Genomic DNA, 18,319 nt, shown 5'->3' with positions numbered 1-18,319 from the left:
AAGTCACTATTAAAATTGTCTCAAGTTTTTAAAAAGACATCTTAATTTTGCAATCCTCCTTTACCTCACTAAATAATTTTGAATAGATATAATTACATCATTTTTCGTCCATCTAATAAGAGAGTGGTGTGCACTCTCTCAAAGAGAGTAAGCACCATAAAATAACTAATATAATTTAAATTTTACAAGTATTTTGTTATAAAATATATTTTCTTATTCTTTTTATTATTTTACCTTTTTTTTCTTTTTATTTTTCTCTTTCTTTCTTCTTTCTTTTAAAAGATTGATTTTCATCTCTATCCATTGAAACTTCTTACTTTCAATGTCATTTTTACCACAACTTCACCTTCTTCTTTTTTTATTACTATTAGTTTTACACTCTTTAGTTTTAAAATTTTATCTAAATATTTTCTTACATTTCGAATAATTTGATAAACTCATTAGATTTAAAGATGATTCAGAAGTATCATATAGTTTTTTTATTCAATTTCAATTAAGTTCTTTCAATTTTTGAGAAATTAATTGATTCTTTTAAAATTATCATTTTTAATTTTGAATGTATATGAAAATTAGTAGTTGATAATACCTCCAAAATTTTGAATTTTCTTAAAAAAATAATTAATTTTGTTATCAATAATTCAATAAAGTCTAAATGATAATATGAATTTTATAAAGAATTTGACCGGAGAAGAAGAACAAAAAAGAAAAGAAAAAAAATGAAAGTAAGTTTCAATTTGACATGAGGGTGGGAGATGAAGAAAAAAAAAGAAGATGAAGGAATGAAAGCGGGAGGTGGAAAATTTAAGATATATCAAAATTAAAATTCAAAAGTAAGAGAGAGAGAAATAAAGAAAGAAAAAGATAAAGGAAAAATTTTAAATAAAAAAAAATATAATTTTAATTAACACGTGTCATGTAATGATTGGGGTGTGAACTCACTTGCTTGTTAAAATTTGGAGCTGATCGAAAAATGGTATAATAACATCTATTCAAAATTGTTTAGTGGGTAATAGGACAGTCGTAAAGTTAAGGTGTCTTTATGAAAATCCGAAACAACTTCAATGGTGACTTTATGTCTTTTCTCTTAAATTTATATAAAGTTAAACAAATATACACAATCATTTTACATGACATAATATATGTCATGACTCATGCATGGCATAATACGAATCAGTTCTAGTATATTTCATATGAATTGTCATGTTGAATGCGTATGTCTACTTATTAAATTTATAGAAGTTTAAGTATTTACTTGTACCGTTGTACAAATTCAAACTTAGAGGACATATATATTAGCTAAAACCAAATTGAAAGTCATGTCCGTATATTAGGTCAAATATTTTAAGATTTTCTAGTGTTACACTTGCACCATTTTGAAAATTCGCTTGCACCATCATTAGCTCTAAAAAAATTTAGTGAATTTCTATGACACTACTAGTTTCACTTGTATAAATAAAATATAAGTGATTCAACTTATTTAAATATGAATTAAAAAGAGTAAATAAATTATAAATATGAGTTTAATATTTTATGAGGTCATACCGAAAGCTAGTTTCTCCAATTGATTAAATTTTACTCCTTTTTCTCTTTGGTAAAGCAACTTGATTAACTAATCTAATAACCTCTAATGACATGTTAACTCATTCTATTTTTTTTATTAAGTACAAACTAATGATATGTTTGCCGAAAATATTTACTCTGCATCCTATATTTTAGATAAATTTAAGTATTAACATTTAATTAGAAATAAAATTGAGAACACATAATATTTGATTAATATTAAGCAACACAAGTTCAAGTTACCATAAATATATATATATATCTTGCATTTATTAATTTAGTATAAATACAATATACTACAATACAATATACTATAAAGTTATTTTGAGTTGATTATTATAATATCATATAATATAAGTTTCTTCTAGCATAACATAAGTAACCTTAAAAAGAATATCTTAAAAGGAGAAAAATTGAGTATTTTCTCCTAAAATTTAAAGCAAACCTTGTCAAAAGAACATCAAACTGCAATTAGAAGAAAACAAAAACATTCTCAAAGGGTGTGTTCAGTTTCTAATGTTTTTCAATTATTTCACGTTTATTTTATCAATTTTTTTTAAAAAAATATTTTTTAAGAAAAATATGTTCCTTAGAAACGACACTAAAGTAGAAATAAACAAGTTTCATAAGTGAAATTATACATTAATTGTGTCATCTCATCCTCCAACAAACCTCATCTTTGCCTAACCTCCTTAGCGCCCATCTCATTCATTTGGAGAGTCGAATTTTTCAATAAGAGAATTCAAAATTCAAAAAGTAAACACACGAAGTATTTAGAGGGATCAACATTTACTACTATATATTTATACATAAACAATAATTTTAATTATTTATAAATAATATAATTTTCACAAATTATAATTCAAATGAACCCATTTATCCTACTTGATTTCGCCCAAATCCCTATTCCCGCCACCCCTATCATTATTTATTACTAACTAGATTTTAAAAAAAACACATGTATCAAACTAAAAAAAATTGAGAGTAACTATTTAAAATATTTTCATTTTTCCTGTCCACTGTTCATTCATATATTTTCTAACAACCTTAAAATCTGATTGTTATTTCAACCATAAAATATTTTGAATAAAAAGTGGAAATTTGAGAATAACGTCAATTTCTCATCTTCCCTGTTTTCATTGTACAAATCGAATCAAGACAATAAATACAAATTTAAAAAAAAAAAGAAAAGAAAAAAAAGCTAGCAAGTTAATCTATTCAAAATTTATCTTCATCATATTCAATACAGGTACTTGAAACTTTCAAATAACATTTGCATTTTAAATTCAATCTCTATATTTATCTTTCTATGTTGAAATCTTAGCGATCTTTAGTTTTGTAATTTCTTATTTTGTTGAACAAAGACATGGGCAATTCTAAGTCAATCCCTTGATTTCAAGAATGATGGTAGGTTATATGTTTGATGAAATGTCTGAATGAGTCTGTTGTATGTTTTTTTTTTTCTTATTGAAGTGGATGAATTGTTCAGTTTTCTTCCCCTGTTTTGGATTGATTGTGGGGTTTGTGTTTTGAATTGACAGGTGTTCGTGCTATGAAGAATTCTTCTTCAGAGGAGCTAGACAGTTACTATCCTGTTAGGCCTGAATGCCTAGCTGATGTTCCCAAGACCCGATTCAAAGCAAGGGTGTGTTGAAAAAATATCACCTTTTTCCCCTTTTCTATGCTACTTTACTATATCTGATTCTGTTCTTTGTTGTTCTTATTCATTTGGTGTGTTATCTTCATATTGACAGAGTTAAATGTGTCTTTTTTCCTTTCGTTGATTCTTTGACATTAATGTCTCTCGTCTGGTTTAGAAACTTATGCCATTTCTGTCTTTTCTAGAAAATCATTGTCCATCCTTTGATGATGTCTTTTTCCTTTTTCTTGATTCTTTGACATTAATTTCTCTCATCTGGTTTAGAAACTTATGCCGTTTTGTCTTTTCTAGAAGATCATTGTCCATGCTTTGATGGTGTAGTTGTTGGGCAGATTTGCACATATAGAATCGTCTAAGAGACAGTTATTTAACTCTGGCTTTTAAGTTTTGCAAGACTATTTGGCGGGGTTAACGTTGTACATGCACCCGGACAAAACATGTTATGCCCTACCCAAAGTTATGCCACGTGGTGTTATATCTGCAGAAAATTTTAAAATGGGGACAAAAGGTAAATACCAGGCTTCAAAAGAAACACTGGGTGGAAATTCTTGTAGTTGTTTTATTTGGTCCGTTGGGGGTTGCTAAATGCAAATATTTTTAATTAATCAATTAGGTATATAGTTGAATGATGGCAAAAGCCAGAGTTTTTTTGTTGACATTTGTCTTATTCCTTTTGAAGAAATAAGTGTTATTATTAGCTAGCTGTTTGTGATATCTTCAAGGATTACAGATGCTTATGACACAACTAAGATCCAACTGTGCCTTTTTTACACTGTTTGGACAGGTAGGAAAAACTCTAAGTGAAAGAAGATGGAAAGCTGCATTCTCTAAAGAAGGTTATTTGGATATAGCTGGTGTTCTTCGACGAATACAACGAGGGGTATACCTTTTTTGCCATTATTCCTGTGTTGTATACCACATTCTCATTTTCCTTTGGATGCGTGTAATGAGTCAAATGTATTGCTTTACTGGTTCTTGTATTTAAACAATTAAGAGCAGGTATGGAAGATGAGAATTGGATCTTTCAAATAAGCAATTTTTGTATAACAACTTAATTTTAAATTGCGTATGCTCTGCAACAGAGACAAGCAAGTGACTGAAAGCTGACTTCAACTTGCAATTATTATCTTACTCCTATAAAACAGTTCGGGTTCTTATTCGGAGACAGCTTGTAGTTTCCTCATAAAGTACTGAAGTTTTTATGTATTGTGATTGTGTTTAATGTTTGATTTCTTTGGAAGATTCTACTTGAGGTAGATTGATGTTTTGGAAATTCTGAATAGTCATACTGAAGGGTTTAGCTATTGTGGAAGCTGGAAAGGTTGAAGATCTCTCCTTCCTAAAGTTGCACAAGGCGGCCCCCCAGACAAAACCCACCCCTCTTTTTCCCCTTTAATGAAGGATCCTCACCTCGCTTCCTATTCATTTGTGGGTCTGGACCCAGTTTTTTTCTTTTCAATTTCTAGAATCAACCAACGGAAAAATCCGTAGCCCAGGTGACTCACGGCCTCCCTCTCGCCCAAATAAATGAAATGGGATGAATCAAATCAATAAGCTTTTTGATTGATTCAGGGCGTAGCTAATACCTTTACTTTACTCTCAGACAAGAAAAATGATGGAGCCTCAACAACACTCGATCCTTGTCTTTTTTTGCATTGTCTCATTGTCTTGCCACTCTCTTTTTTTTCTCTCTCCTGGCTACTATTCTTCATGATCCAGTTATGTGACACAGAGAGTGTGTTATTCCAGCCTGTTGTTTACATTTTTGAGGTCAGGTGTTTAGATGGTGAATACAAGTTATAGTTAGTACGTTAAACAGAAGTTATCGGCGCAATGATGAAATGAAATTGAGTACCTTTGTGACTAAATATTAATCTCATGTGGGACTTGTGAGTGGTCTTGCACCCCAAAACCTATTGACCTTGGGTAAACTAGATCTTTTGTATTACAAATTGTTTTATTTTCCTATCTATTTGTGAGTTAACGTTAAATCATTGCAGTTGTTCTCCCTGACAAATCCTCATTAATAGCTTCACTCTGTAGGGGTGTATATTCTACCTTATTCCAAGCTCTTTGAGCACTCTAGGAAGTTATTAGCCAATGGAAGTAGGACCCTCTTTCATCTCTTGGAAAACTAGCATGATCTTACCACATAAAAGTGATTAGTTTTTGTTGTTCTGCTGTGTGCAATAGGTTTGACACTCTCTGTCAGCTGTGTATAAAATTTAGGCTGTTGAAATATACATAAAAGTTGGATAACTTGGTCTAGTGGCATGTCTGTTGATTTCATCATGAAGAGGTCGGGTTAATTACATTTAATATGCCTCTTGCTGTTATTTATCAACAAGAAATTTTTGTATTGCTGTTTATCTGGATATTGAATTTTAAGAATTATGAAGCTCATTAATTGTTCTGTGAATGCTAGGGGATTCATCCATCAATTAAAGGGGCGGCCTGGGAGTTCCTGTTGGGTTGTTTTGACCCTGATAGCACATTTGTGGAAAGAAATCAGCTTAGACAACAGCGAAGGTAATGTGAGTCGTTTCAGCAATTATTATCAGTGATAACCAAAAAGTCAAACTGGTTGTTTTTAGAATGTAAAGTAAAAAATTAAGATATGAAGTAGTCATGTTCTAATTTTGTACATTTATATGTTTTTAGAAAGTCAAAGCACTAGTTACAATTGATTTACTTTTATGCGATGACTTTCTCATGTTTAATAGAGTTTTAATCTTTTAAGGTTAACTTTATTTAGTGGTCCCTGCTGTATATTGGTATGATTCAGTATTGAGCATAGAGATGATAAGATGGTGTCTGTAATGCTGTTTTCCACCCTTTCTTATAGCGGACCTTCTGTCTCCTGGTGTGTCAAGATCTGACCCTTTTTATTTCATGAAGTTCCTCATTTATTTTGTATAAATTTGAATTCTCTTATTCAACTGCAAAAAAGCTCAACCCTCTTGTGACTTGCTAGAACTTGCTATGAGGTTTGTCAAGTTTAAGAACTCAAATTTCAGTTTTATTATATGTTCGGAGGTGGTCACAGATAGTTTTCATCAACATGCCTGTAGAATTTTATCATGAGAGGTCAATTTGGATGAACCAGTCTTGGGATAAGTTATTGTATAGCTATGTCAATGCCCATGTCTTCAGTAAAAATGTACCATATTCCTTGAATGCCTTGATTTAGTTTGAGTCACGTTTCTGAAATCATTGGTGAAAGAAAAAGAATGCCTGCTAAAGGCTGAGTTCATGTAGTTCTGGACTTTGATCCCCGTTCTGTGGTATATTACTTGGAACCAAGAAGAAAAATGGTCAGTCCAATTTTGAGATTTATGGCCTTTAAAATATAATAGCATAAATGTACAAAAGACTTGGTGAAGACAAAAGCTTAAGGCCAATATCAGTACGCTGAAATTAATTTATTATTTTAGTAGTGGCCTATATTAATGATTAGAAATTTGTATTCCCAGGGAGCAGTATGCTGCATGGAAATCTGAATGTCAAAAGATAGTTCCTGTCATCGGCAGTGGAAAATTCATCACTAGTGCTATAGTCTCTGATGATGGGCAACCTATAACATCTGATGATGGGCAACCTATAGCATCTGATGATGGGCAAACCATAGCATCTGATGATGGGAAACCCATAGCATCTGATGATGGGCAACCCGTAGCATCTGATGATGTGCAACCTATAGAGTGTGCAACTAGTACCAGTAATTCACCTGATAATAGTGATGCCATGCCAGCTGATAATGGTGATTTTGACAAAAAAGTGCTTCAATGGAAGCTTAGCTTGCATCAAATTGGTTCGTACTTCTGCTACTTCTTATTCTCTATATATATACAGTTTATGCTGACTTTTAGAATCTACCAGCATCTCTTCCTCTATTTCCTTCATCTCTTTGACCAGTACTGCAAAAACATTCTTTGCCAATAACTCTCTTAAATTTTCTTAGAATTTTTTCGTGCACAACTATTGGTGTTTTAGTTATGTAGTTGTCTTAATAAGTTACCAACAAATGACAAACATAAATAACCAATCAAAAAGGGAAGCTCCAATGGAGTAGCCTAGTACTGGAACTGTTGGAGTAACAATCTTGAGAACCAAGGTTCTAATACCAGCAGAGGCGACAGTAGGTGAACGGTCACATCTGCTAATTTGATTGGTGGAGTTACTTGGGATATCCATTGGATCAATTGATGTGCTTCAAGCTGGTTGAACTACCACCGTAATCAACAAAAAAAGGAGAACCAAAGAACTTTTGCATTTATTTACATGGTCAACATCAATATGGTTCTGGGATTGCAGTTTTTAGTTGTTAGACAATTCAATCGATCAGCTCATTTCAAAGGTTAGATCTACCCGCATAAGATAATTCAGATGCACCAATCAAAATAGATAAAGGGAGTGATACATCTAAAGTTGCTTCTTTTTCTCAATTTTGTCGGTACATATTTGTATAGTAGTCAGTGTAATTCTATGAAGTTGAGATATAGCTGTAATGGACTTTCGGAAGTGGAATTAGGCCATGTCGGGAGTACTTAGTTTGCAGATGTAGGAAGGTTTTTTTGGATTTAGAGACTTTGTGTGTATCTTGACTGTAACTCCATAAAGATGATGCTTAGCCACTGGCAAATTGTTACAAGTACAACTAAAGGGCACCTACAGGCTCGCCTATTAATTTCTTTGATAAGCTTAAAATTCATTGAGATAAGCGGGTCCTTTTTTTCCGTTACTGGATGGTGTATTCTTGATTCTGAGTTGAAGAGAATTACACTGACTACTATACAAGCCTTCCATATGAAACTTACTATGTAAGAAAGACTTGAGAGGAGAGATACTTGCAAATCACTGCCTATAATGACAATGTCATCGACATATACAACAAGGAGATAGTTCCAACAACAGATTGCCAGTAAAAGACTGAATGATCACATTTTCTCTTTTTGAGTCCAAACTCCTAAATGACCTCACTAAATTTTCCAAACAAAGCTCGAGGACTCTGTTTCAAGCCATACAAGGATCTCTTCAAGTGACAAACCTTTCCATACTTCCTGAGCAACAAAACCAGGTGGTTGCTCCATATAACCTCTTCGTGGAGATCACCATGAAGGAATGCATTCTTAATATCCAATTGATACAAGGCCAATTCTCAGATGCAACTAGAGAAATGAACAAGCGTACAAAAGTGAGTTCGGCAATCAAAGAGAATGTGTTTGAATAACTCACTCCATAAGTCCGAGCATACCCTTTAGCCACGAGTCTGGCCTTAAGTGTCTCCACAGAGCCATCTCAATGAACTTCGATTGTGAATACCCACTTGCTTCCCACTTCTTTCCACCAGGTAAGTCTACCATATCCCATGTGTGGTTTTCCTCTAAGACGTGTATTTCCTCAAGCATTGCTTCAGTGATTCAAAGCCTCCGTAAACAGTTTTGGGTACAGATATAGAGTCTGGCGATACAATCCAAGATCTAGATGCGGGAGATAACTGGTTATAGGAAACAAAATTACCAATGGAATACATGGATTTCCTAGTGCGTATACCTTTGCGAAGAGCAATAGGTTGGTCAAGTTTTTCTACAGGATCAGTTAAGAGTAGGATATGATGACGAAGGATCTGGCGCAGAATAGGAATCATTAGTTTCCCACCTCCTAGAGTAAATCTGAACAACCGGCGGTCTTGCTGGAGTAGATGGAACTGATGCTGAAGGCACAAATAGTAGATTGGTCATTGGGGCTCAATTGAAGAACGGGACGATGAATGAGAAACAACATTTGATCATTTTGGTATGGCCCTGGTAACTTGGTACACTAACCTCTCATCTTTCTCCCCCTAACTCGTACACTTGGGAGGTGCATAGAAGAATGGTGTAGCCTCCGAAAAGGCTACATTAGTTGATACGAAATATTTTTCAAGTTCAGTAGAGTAACAATGATATCCTTTCTGAAGGCGAGAATATCCCAAGAAAACACACTTCAAGGACTTGGGATCCAACTTGGTAGATGGTCTAACATCTCTAACATAACAAGTGCTTCCAAACACCTAAGGTTCCACCAGAAATAGGGACTTATTTGGAAAAATAATGTTATAGGGCACATTACCTACAAGCAGAGTAGATGACATACGATTAATGAGGAAACAAGCTGTAGAGACTACGTTGACCGAAAATTGTTTAGGAACCTTTGTTTAAAATAATAGTGCCCGAGTCGTCTTAAGTAGATGCCTGTTTTTTCTTTCCGCAACTGCATTTTGAGAAGGCGTATCAACACAAGATGACTGGTGGAGAATCCCATGTTGCCTCATATAAGACTGAAATGATTCTGACTAGTTTTCTTTAGCATTATCACTCCTCAACATGTGCACAGTAGTATCAAATTGAGTCTTAACTTCAGCAGAAAAGGCACAAAAATGGGAAAATACTTTAGATCTATTCTTCATAAAGTATATCCACGTCATTCTAGAAAAATCACCCACAAAAGTGACAATATTTATGTCCAGTTTTGAAACAATAGGATATGGTCCCCAAACATCTGTGTGAACTAACTCAAAAAGCTGATTCTACTCGCTTATCAACCCTTGGGCTTAATGAGGTGCGATGGTGTTTAGCAAATCGACATAATTCACAAATCACAACCCAATGAAGAAATATTCCGAAACTTGGGACAGAACTTCTTTAATAAAGATAGTGAAGGAATTCCCAATCGATAGTGTGCTTCAAATGAAGAAATAGCACTTGAGAATGCAACAGACCAAGGCTCCCATTCATCAAAGATGTAGAGATCATAAGGTACATGTACTTTACCAATAACCTAATTCTTTCCAATATCACAAAACAAACAATACCGTAAAAGAATGAGATGTAATAGTTAAGGTCTCTCGTTAGTTTACTAACAAAAAATTGAAGGCCAGTATGGGAGACTTAATACAGATGATAGGGTAATAAATAAGGTTGGTTTAACAGATCCAGATCCAAATTTGGTACAAGTTGATCCATCAGCTACAGTAATGGGCGATGGAGCTTTGTGTGGCTGGAAGTTAGAAAAAATATTAGTGTTACCCATGTGATTTGTGGAGCTTGGATCAATCACTCAATTATTTGAAAAGGTAATTAGGCATGCTTTCCCTGACTCGACAAAGGTAGTAACTGAAGTAGATTCCTTAAGTGATTTCTGATACTGAATGAATCTAGCATAATCCTCTGCTGAAACCAAAACTATTTTGTCCAATGATGGCCTATGAGCAACATCAACCTTACTTTACCTTTTCTAAACTCTTCCATTTTGTTATCATTCATTCTCACAATATCAAAGCAAAATAACAGAAAAATCACCAAAACTCTCAATATAAAGGTCTTACTAAGAGACTAGTCAACTCCACAAAAAGGCTCAACTCAAATACAGAAAACTAAATAACCCAAAAGAGAGTTCATATGGTTGGAATATCCAGCAGTTCAGAGTAACAAGAAACTAAAATATGAATAGCCAAGGGCTCCCAACAGAAAACCAATCAAAGCAACAAAGAGGAAGCAGTAGAGATCAGACAGCATTCTGGCTCCAAACAGATCAAATGGCAGCCGAGAAAGGAATTTAAAGTAAAGTATCACCAAAAGAAAAATCGCGGAACCTTGATCTTGATGTTAAATCTTCAAAACGTGGTCCAATGATAAGAAAACCACCGTAAATCGACTGGGTACTCTCAAGGCAATGTCAAATCAGTAAGACAGACCACCAGTGGTGAAGTCACACGAACCAAAAATATAGCAGCGGCTAATTCCAGCAACCACCACTTCAAGTCTCACAACTTCGGTTATGCTTTGATACCATGTGCAAGGAATAATAAGAAAATAACTTTTATCTTATTCAATAGGTAAGCAGTAAGTTGCTCAAACTCTTCACTTTTGGCGTCATACCCGCGTTGACACGATATGGGTGCGGGGTACGTGTCCGATTTGGTCAACTGTATTTGGGTACTTTGACCAAAATCGATGGGGAAAGTCTGGACAGTTTTAATGATTGTTGTAATCAATACAAAAATTAAGGTGAAATTAAAGAAAATGGAATGCCTTTTATATAGAAATTTCTACGTCACCCCTTTTCCTTTAATCTTCTTTCATGATTCTCCTCAAGTTCTCCACATAATATCTCACAATTTAGGTTGTATATAACTCTATTTTTAGATATTTTAATTATTTTAGGCGAATCCCCGCACCCGTATCCATATTCCTGAATCTTATAAATTAGATCATGAAGGATCCAACCTCTAGGTCCCTATATCGAACACCTGCACCTGAGTTCGAGCAACTTAGGGTAAACATCTATAAATACAATAACATTAGAAGCTAACTAAGGAAAGAAATAAAGAGGAAATCCTAAAGATATGCTATCTATCAACATCTCTGTACAATATCAAGAAATAGATCTATATAAATTCCACAACAAACAACATTCAATGCTGACTGGTCAATAGCGAGATGAATTTTGTACATCACTTTGAGAAAGCTTCCTAGGTAATTGAGTTATCTGCTTCCCTTCCACAGGTTTTGTGGACATGAAATAAGAATGCTGCAGTATAATAGGAAAGCATATGCTGGTTTTCACTTTACATACATAATAGAAAAAAGTACCAAGAGTCTTTGGTAATTCTCTCTGCTTTTCTCCTTACTCTTGCCAATTGTACAAGACTTTTACGAAGCATGTTGGCATTGCTTAGTTCCACTTCGTTGTTGTTCACTTGAAAGATGGAGTCACTCAATCTTTGCTCTCTCTTAACTCCAACGTGGTATATTTTTGGAGTGAGTTTGAACTTTGTGACAGGAAAATATTTTAAAGAACTGTGAGCAATTTTGAATGAAAAAGTGATAGTAATCAACATGATCCTAGTACAGCTGTACAACTTCTGCTATGCATAGATTGCTTGAATATGAAATATCTAGAAACCAATCTTTTGGCCTGTCTAATGAAGCTGGTGTTTCAAGATAGACTGATTTTTTAAATGATATCTGAAACTATCTTGGCTTACAATGTTTATTTAGGTTTGGATGTTGTTCGAACGGATCGTACTCTTGTATTTTACGAGAGTGAAGCTAATCAAGCAAAACTTTGGGATGTACTGTCTGTCTATGCCTGGATGGATAAAGATATTGGTTATGTTCAAGGTATTATAGGAGTATAAGACATTGTCTTTCAATATAATCAAGGTCATTCATCAACATCCCCTCTCATTTTATGTGAACAGGAATGAGTGATATTTGCTCTCCAATGATAATTCTACTTGAGAATGAAGCAGATGCATACTGGTGCTTCGAACGTGCAATGCGTCGATTGGTACGTCTCTATTGTTGCTAATGCTCTATTAGTGGTTACTTTTTAAGATGCTATTATTAGAGACCTTACATGAGTTGCAATAGCAAAAGGTAAAGGACAAAAAGTAAAAACACCATAATGGTCATAACATTGTTTGAACTTCTATTTAAAAAAGTTACCGCTGGAGTTTCTTTCTTTAGTGATCTACCTTGAATTTAGCTATAAACATATTTCAAGTTTAAAATATCTTTCTTTTTTTCAAATGATTCCCTTGCAAGGTAAAGTTGGTCAGGTAAACCTTGCATACCACCAGAAGAGGGATGTAACTTGCACATATATTTGTATTCTCGTTATTGACATTTTTCTTTCATCTGGTGCATTCCTTTTGTGCTCATTCCTCTGCTTATACCTTCCTTCTATTTATAATCACTCAACTTTCATTTCAACAGCGAGAGAACTTTAAGTGCAGCACAGATTCTATTGGAGTGCAGTCTCAGCTAAGTACTCTAGCTCAAATTGTTAAAACCGTCGATCCTAAGCTTCATCAACACCTGGGTAAGAGAGGGTCCTAGTCTTTGTTAATCGTCTTAGTCACTATTGCCATGAGTATAGTAGAGAACTGAAGATTTTCGTGAAATTGTTGCTTTTCCTTTCCTAATCTCTGTTGTAGCGTCTTGAATGATTTACTGGTGTCTTGTGATGAAATATGATTTTGGAATATCGTGAATGATAAATTCAAGTGTTCTCATGATACTATCTGTAGGAGCCCATGTACCTTTTTCCAGTTATCAACAAGAGTCTAGTAAAGATTTACCCTGCACAGTGGCCAAGATATGTACAAGGACAACTATTTCCTGTCCGAAACTCCAACCACATTTGTTAAAAGCTGAAACTACTTCCTTTTGTACCTTTTCTGTCCAACTATAACTCTTAAGAAGTTTTAACTCCATCTAAAAACTGAGTCAAACTTCTTAAGAGTTATAGTTGGACAGAAAAGGTACAAAAGGAAGTAGTTTCAGCTTTTAACAAATGTGGTTGGAGTTTCGGACAGGAAATAGTTGTCCTTGTACATATCTTGGCCACTGTGCAGGGTAAATCTTTACTAGACTCTTCTAGAAGAAACGGAACAACAAAATTACAATCTCTAATGGTTAGATATCTCTGATGGCTGACGCAAATTACTATAGCATTTTGTCATTTGGGGCCCTAGTAACAAATCATAAGTTAATCATAGTAAAGTCTTGAAAGCCTTCATATGTGCATTTCTACTTTTTTGCAAGTGTTGGTTCATGTAAAATACTTGTAAAATTTTTGCAAGTACATATTGAGAATGCCACATATTATCTTACTTTACTATTAAAACACGAAGGAGAGGATAGGACTAGATGGTACTCCTTCTATATATCTTTTATCTCTCTCACAACAGCTATAATTGTATCGGCAGAGGAGCTAGATGGTGGAGAATATCTGTTTGCATTTCGCATGCTGATGGTACTTTTCCGCAGGGAGTTCTCGTTCGTTGACTCACTCTATCTCTGGGAGGTGAGAAGCTACTTCTTTTCCATTTATTATTGTTATATATATATAGCAGTGACCTTGTGGGCAATGAAGTGGGTAAAGAATCATGAGGTAGGTTCACATCCCATTAGAGACAAATTACTAGTTGATTTCTTTCCATCTGTTCTAGCCTTGGTGGACAGAGTTACCTGGTACATGTTGTTGGTGGGAGGGGGAAGGTATCCCGTGGAATTAATCAAGGTGCACGCAAGCTTGTCCGGATACCATGGTTATCATAAAAGAAGACGATACATATTGCAAAATAGCTTGCACTAGGATTTGTTTTACGTTTCTCGTTCAAGGATTGTTTAATAGAAATTGTATGCCAAAATTTTGTGTTCTAGAAGAGCATAAGTTTTGACATCAAAGGTCAATGGGAAAGAACTAGTTCTTCATAACATCTGAACCATGGAAGCCATGAGAAAATGTAGATAGGAGGAGTTATTTCTATCTTCTGATGGATCCTTTTTTTTTCTTCCATTATCCAGGTGATGTGGGCCATGGAATACAATCCAAACATATATTCATCATATGATGATAAGAGGCAACCCCTTCTTTCTGAATTATTGTATGATGACAAACCGAATGATAAGCATAAACTGAAGGAATATGGGAAGTTTGAAAGGAACAATTTGAAAACTGGTGCGGAACCAAATAGTGCTCTTTCTGTTTTCCTGGTTGCAAGTGTTCTAGAGACCAAGCATAGGCGACTTATGAAAGAGGCGAAAGGCCTTGATGATGTTGTAGAGGTCATTATTCTGTCCTTTTTTATCTGTGTATTCCACAACATTATGTCCATTGATGCTGATGATAAAAAGTTTCCAGATCTTGGGCGAAATATCTGGGAATTTGGATGCAAGAAAAGCATTAGATGAGGCATTGAAGGTTCATAAGAAGTACTTGAAACAGGTAAGTTTCTTTGAAGTAGTCTTCAACCTTTCCCCAGTCCCCTACAAATCCACATTAATTTTTTCATACATCAACTAACCATGTGATAGAAGTGCATATGCAAGACAAATGCCATGTATTCATTGGTTTGGTATAAACAACGGGTGTGGATAAATTTCTCCGCACGTAAAAATCCACGACCCTTAAGTTCTCGGTACATGAAATGACTTAGGTTTCTCTCAACACACTTAATGCAGGCTAAAAAATCATAGTTGGAGTTGCTTAGTGGTGGTCACTGCAGCAAGCATCTCCTGTGGTTAAAGTTTTGTTTTCATTTTCTTTTTTTCAATTATTAATTTCAATTTTTTAACTCTATTTTTGTGATTTTATCTTGTTTTTTAATCCTTTTCCTTTTTCTTTAAGGTGTAATTCCTCTTATAAATTCATGAGTCATGTCTGTCTTCTTTCTATTGGTAGTTGGTCTACAGCTCTATAAGAAAGAGGAACATGTATATAAGTTTAGGTATGAAATGTACATGACATGTGTTTTTGTAAGCACATTGCAATTAGTTTCAATTGCTTTGAGACACTAAAAGATGTGTATTGAGTGCTACTAAAGTTATTATTCCATTTTACATTAAAACGTTGATTGGACATCGAATTTAAAAAAATAATAAAAGATTTTTTATAGTTGTTATCTTAAGTAGTAGTTTGAAATTCCAATAAAACTAACTATACTTAGTGAGGGTGCGGTAAATGAGGTGGCAAAAATAAGTTTCAGTAAAAGCAATTTTTAAAAAGGTTAAAGCTGATTTAAGTAAAAAAAAAGTTGCGCAAGTATGAAACTCTAACACATTTGGCTTGAATTGTTCAATGTAGACGGGCAAGTTGAAATGCGCAACAATACTAAAATACACTACCTGAGTCATATAGAAGATCTAACATACGTCATTGAACTTTGAAATTTTTTTTATTCATGCTATTTTAGTTCGATGACATATTTAAAGTCTTTTTCTCAATTAATAATGTAAATTAAGTTGCAGAACTCGAAAAAAACAACAAGTGCACCCCGCAATAAGTTTATATGATACAAGCAACAAGTACAAAGCGTAATTTGACACAATCCTTGTTTTTCAAGAGGATTTTGTGCACTCAGACTCAGGTATTACTAGAAGACTGTTCATGCTGAGAACCTACTGATCTTGAAATTATTTAAAGCTAATTTTTTTAATATAATCACTCTTTAGTATATGATTATAAGAGATACAAACATATGGAACGCAGAGTTGCAGCAATCACAGATAACCTAATACATATAATGTCTACACTAATAGCTTAAACTATAAGAACATATGAAGGATAAAATGGAACTAGTAACTGCTTTTACACAGGAACAGTCTTGTTATCGGCTCTTTCCTCAGTTGAGTCTTCGTTTTCCCTTGACATCTCTTCCAGTGACTTCCCCTTCGATTCTGGAACCAAGAAAGTGAAAAATAATCCGAGAAGGTTGACTACGCCAAGGACAATGAGTGAATTCCTCACCCCAATTCCAGCAGGATACCCTGCATCAGCCTTGCTCTTGTCTTGTGGTTGAGCCAAATACAAGAATCCAAATGCACCAACCATTGCCCCTACCTTACCACATGCAGCTGATATTCCATGGCAAGTGGACCGTAATCTAGCAGGGAAAATCTCAGCAGGCACGACAAATGTGGTGGCGTTGGGTCCAAAGTTGGCAAAGAAGAAGGTTAGTGAATAGAGAACCACAAACCCGATATGGTTGCCAGGGAGAGTCCAGTGGTGGTAAGGAATGGCTAGAGCAAACATGAACACTGTCATCATTGTGAAACCAATCAATTGAATGGTAAACCTGCCAATCCTATCAATGAGAAACACTGTGAACCAGTAGCCAGGCACTGTACTGCAGAGAGCGATAAGAGTTTGGGCTCGTGCAATCTTTTGAACCTCTTCGATTGCATTCATAGTCTTGGCAGCAGGAATCCATCCAATAGCACTGAATATATCCTTTTGGAACAAGTTTTGGCTGTAGTATGCAATATCAAGAAGAAACCATGTGCTAGTTGTGCCAAGCAAGTGAAGCCCATGTCGTCTAAGAAATTTTTTCGTAAACAATCCAAATTCATTGCCAGACTTTACAGTAGAAACAGCAGCAGGCTCTTTTTGCTCTGTCCCAATGTCAACCTGCATAACCTTTTCCATATCTGCAGTAGCCTGCTTCACATTCTTGGCTACAAGAGCAGTGTAACGAGCCGTTTCAGGCATCTTCATCCTCCAGTAGTAAGTGAGAAGAGCAGGAAGTGACCCAACCATCAATATGATCCTCCACACATAATCTGCTTGAGGAACCGTTGAACCAAGGGGATCCACTTGATAGGCTGGCGCCTTGAAACTAGCCTCGAATGCAGCAGATATAATGATAGCAAAAATACCACCTGCCAGGATCCCAAATCCTTGCATAGCGAAAACAGCAGCAATGAAAGCACCCCTAGTCTTTTTGTTAGCATATTCAGACATAATAGTAGCAGAAAGAGGGTAATCACCACCAATTCCAAAACCAAGCCAAAATCGAAAGAAACAAAGGGTAGCCATGACAGTCTTAGGATCCCTACTGAAAGAAAGGCCGGAAGCAATAGAACAGATACACATAAGCATAAGAGTCATGCCATATACTTTCTTCCGTCCCATTTTGTCACCAAGCCATCCAAAGAAGAGTTGGCCCGCAAGGGTACCACAAAAAGCAACACCGTTAACAGCCGCGGAGACATTAGGAGGTAATGAACCAGGCTTCGAAGAGCCATCAACATGATAGTAAATACGTCCAAGCAACTTAGTAACTAGAGATATGCAGAAGAGATCATAGGCATCAGTAAAAAATCCCATACCAGCTATTATAATCGCTGTGAAGTGATACCATTGCGTTTTTGCTGAATCAAGTGCATTCAAAACCTTCATATCCCCACCCATTTTTTCTTCTTTCTGCAAATCAAAACAAATATTCAACATGTAATCTAATCCACTTTTCAATTGACACCAAGATAGCAGGGCATTACCAATTCAAAACAAAAAAAATTATTTTACCACAATCCTTAAGCACAAAACAAAAAGATACAACGCAAAATCATGCATAGAAAAGAAATTCAATAGGAGCACGAAAATTGTAACAAACAAATATGGATATATTTAGAGGCCTTGCCCACCAAGTTTTATTTAGCTAGTCTAAATTCATATTTAATTTCGCATTGCGATATCGCACAAATTAATCTTAAATCAATTGATGTGACTCTTATACAAAATTTTAATTAAAAAATTTCGTATTGTGAT

General features: G+C 34.8%; 1 protein-coding gene and 1 pseudogene across 2 annotated transcripts; one reads left to right on the top strand and one right to left on the bottom strand.

Moving 5' to 3' along the window:
- Positions 1 to 2,914: 2,914 nt before the first annotated feature.
- LOC107029609 lies at positions 2,915 to 15,620 on the top strand (annotated as a pseudogene). The gene is made up of 12 exons (XR_001458029.2): positions 2,915 to 2,967; positions 3,102 to 3,205; positions 4,005 to 4,100; positions 5,646 to 5,749; positions 6,694 to 7,031; positions 12,262 to 12,384; positions 12,465 to 12,553; positions 12,982 to 13,087; positions 13,977 to 14,074; positions 14,578 to 14,838; positions 14,915 to 14,998; positions 15,235 to 15,620. The product of XR_001458029.2 is annotated as a TBC1 domain family member 15-like (transcript).
- A 573-nt stretch (positions 15,621 to 16,193) lies between these two features.
- LOC107030702 (inorganic phosphate transporter 1-4-like) lies at positions 16,194 to 17,974 on the bottom strand. Its single transcript, XM_015231969.2, has one exon. It carries the CDS (start codon positions 17,960 to 17,962, stop codon positions 16,361 to 16,363), a length of 1,602 nt encoding a protein of 533 aa, XP_015087455.1. The 5' UTR covers positions 17,963 to 17,974; the 3' UTR covers positions 16,194 to 16,360.
- Between the last annotated feature and the right edge of the window lie 345 nt (positions 17,975 to 18,319).

This window comes from Solanum pennellii, chromosome 9 (genome assembly GCF_001406875.1).
Source record: "Solanum pennellii chromosome 9, SPENNV200".
NCBI classification, from domain to species: domain Eukaryota; kingdom Viridiplantae; phylum Streptophyta; class Magnoliopsida; order Solanales; family Solanaceae; genus Solanum; species Solanum pennellii.
This window is presented reverse-complemented; position numbering and strand designations above follow the sequence as displayed.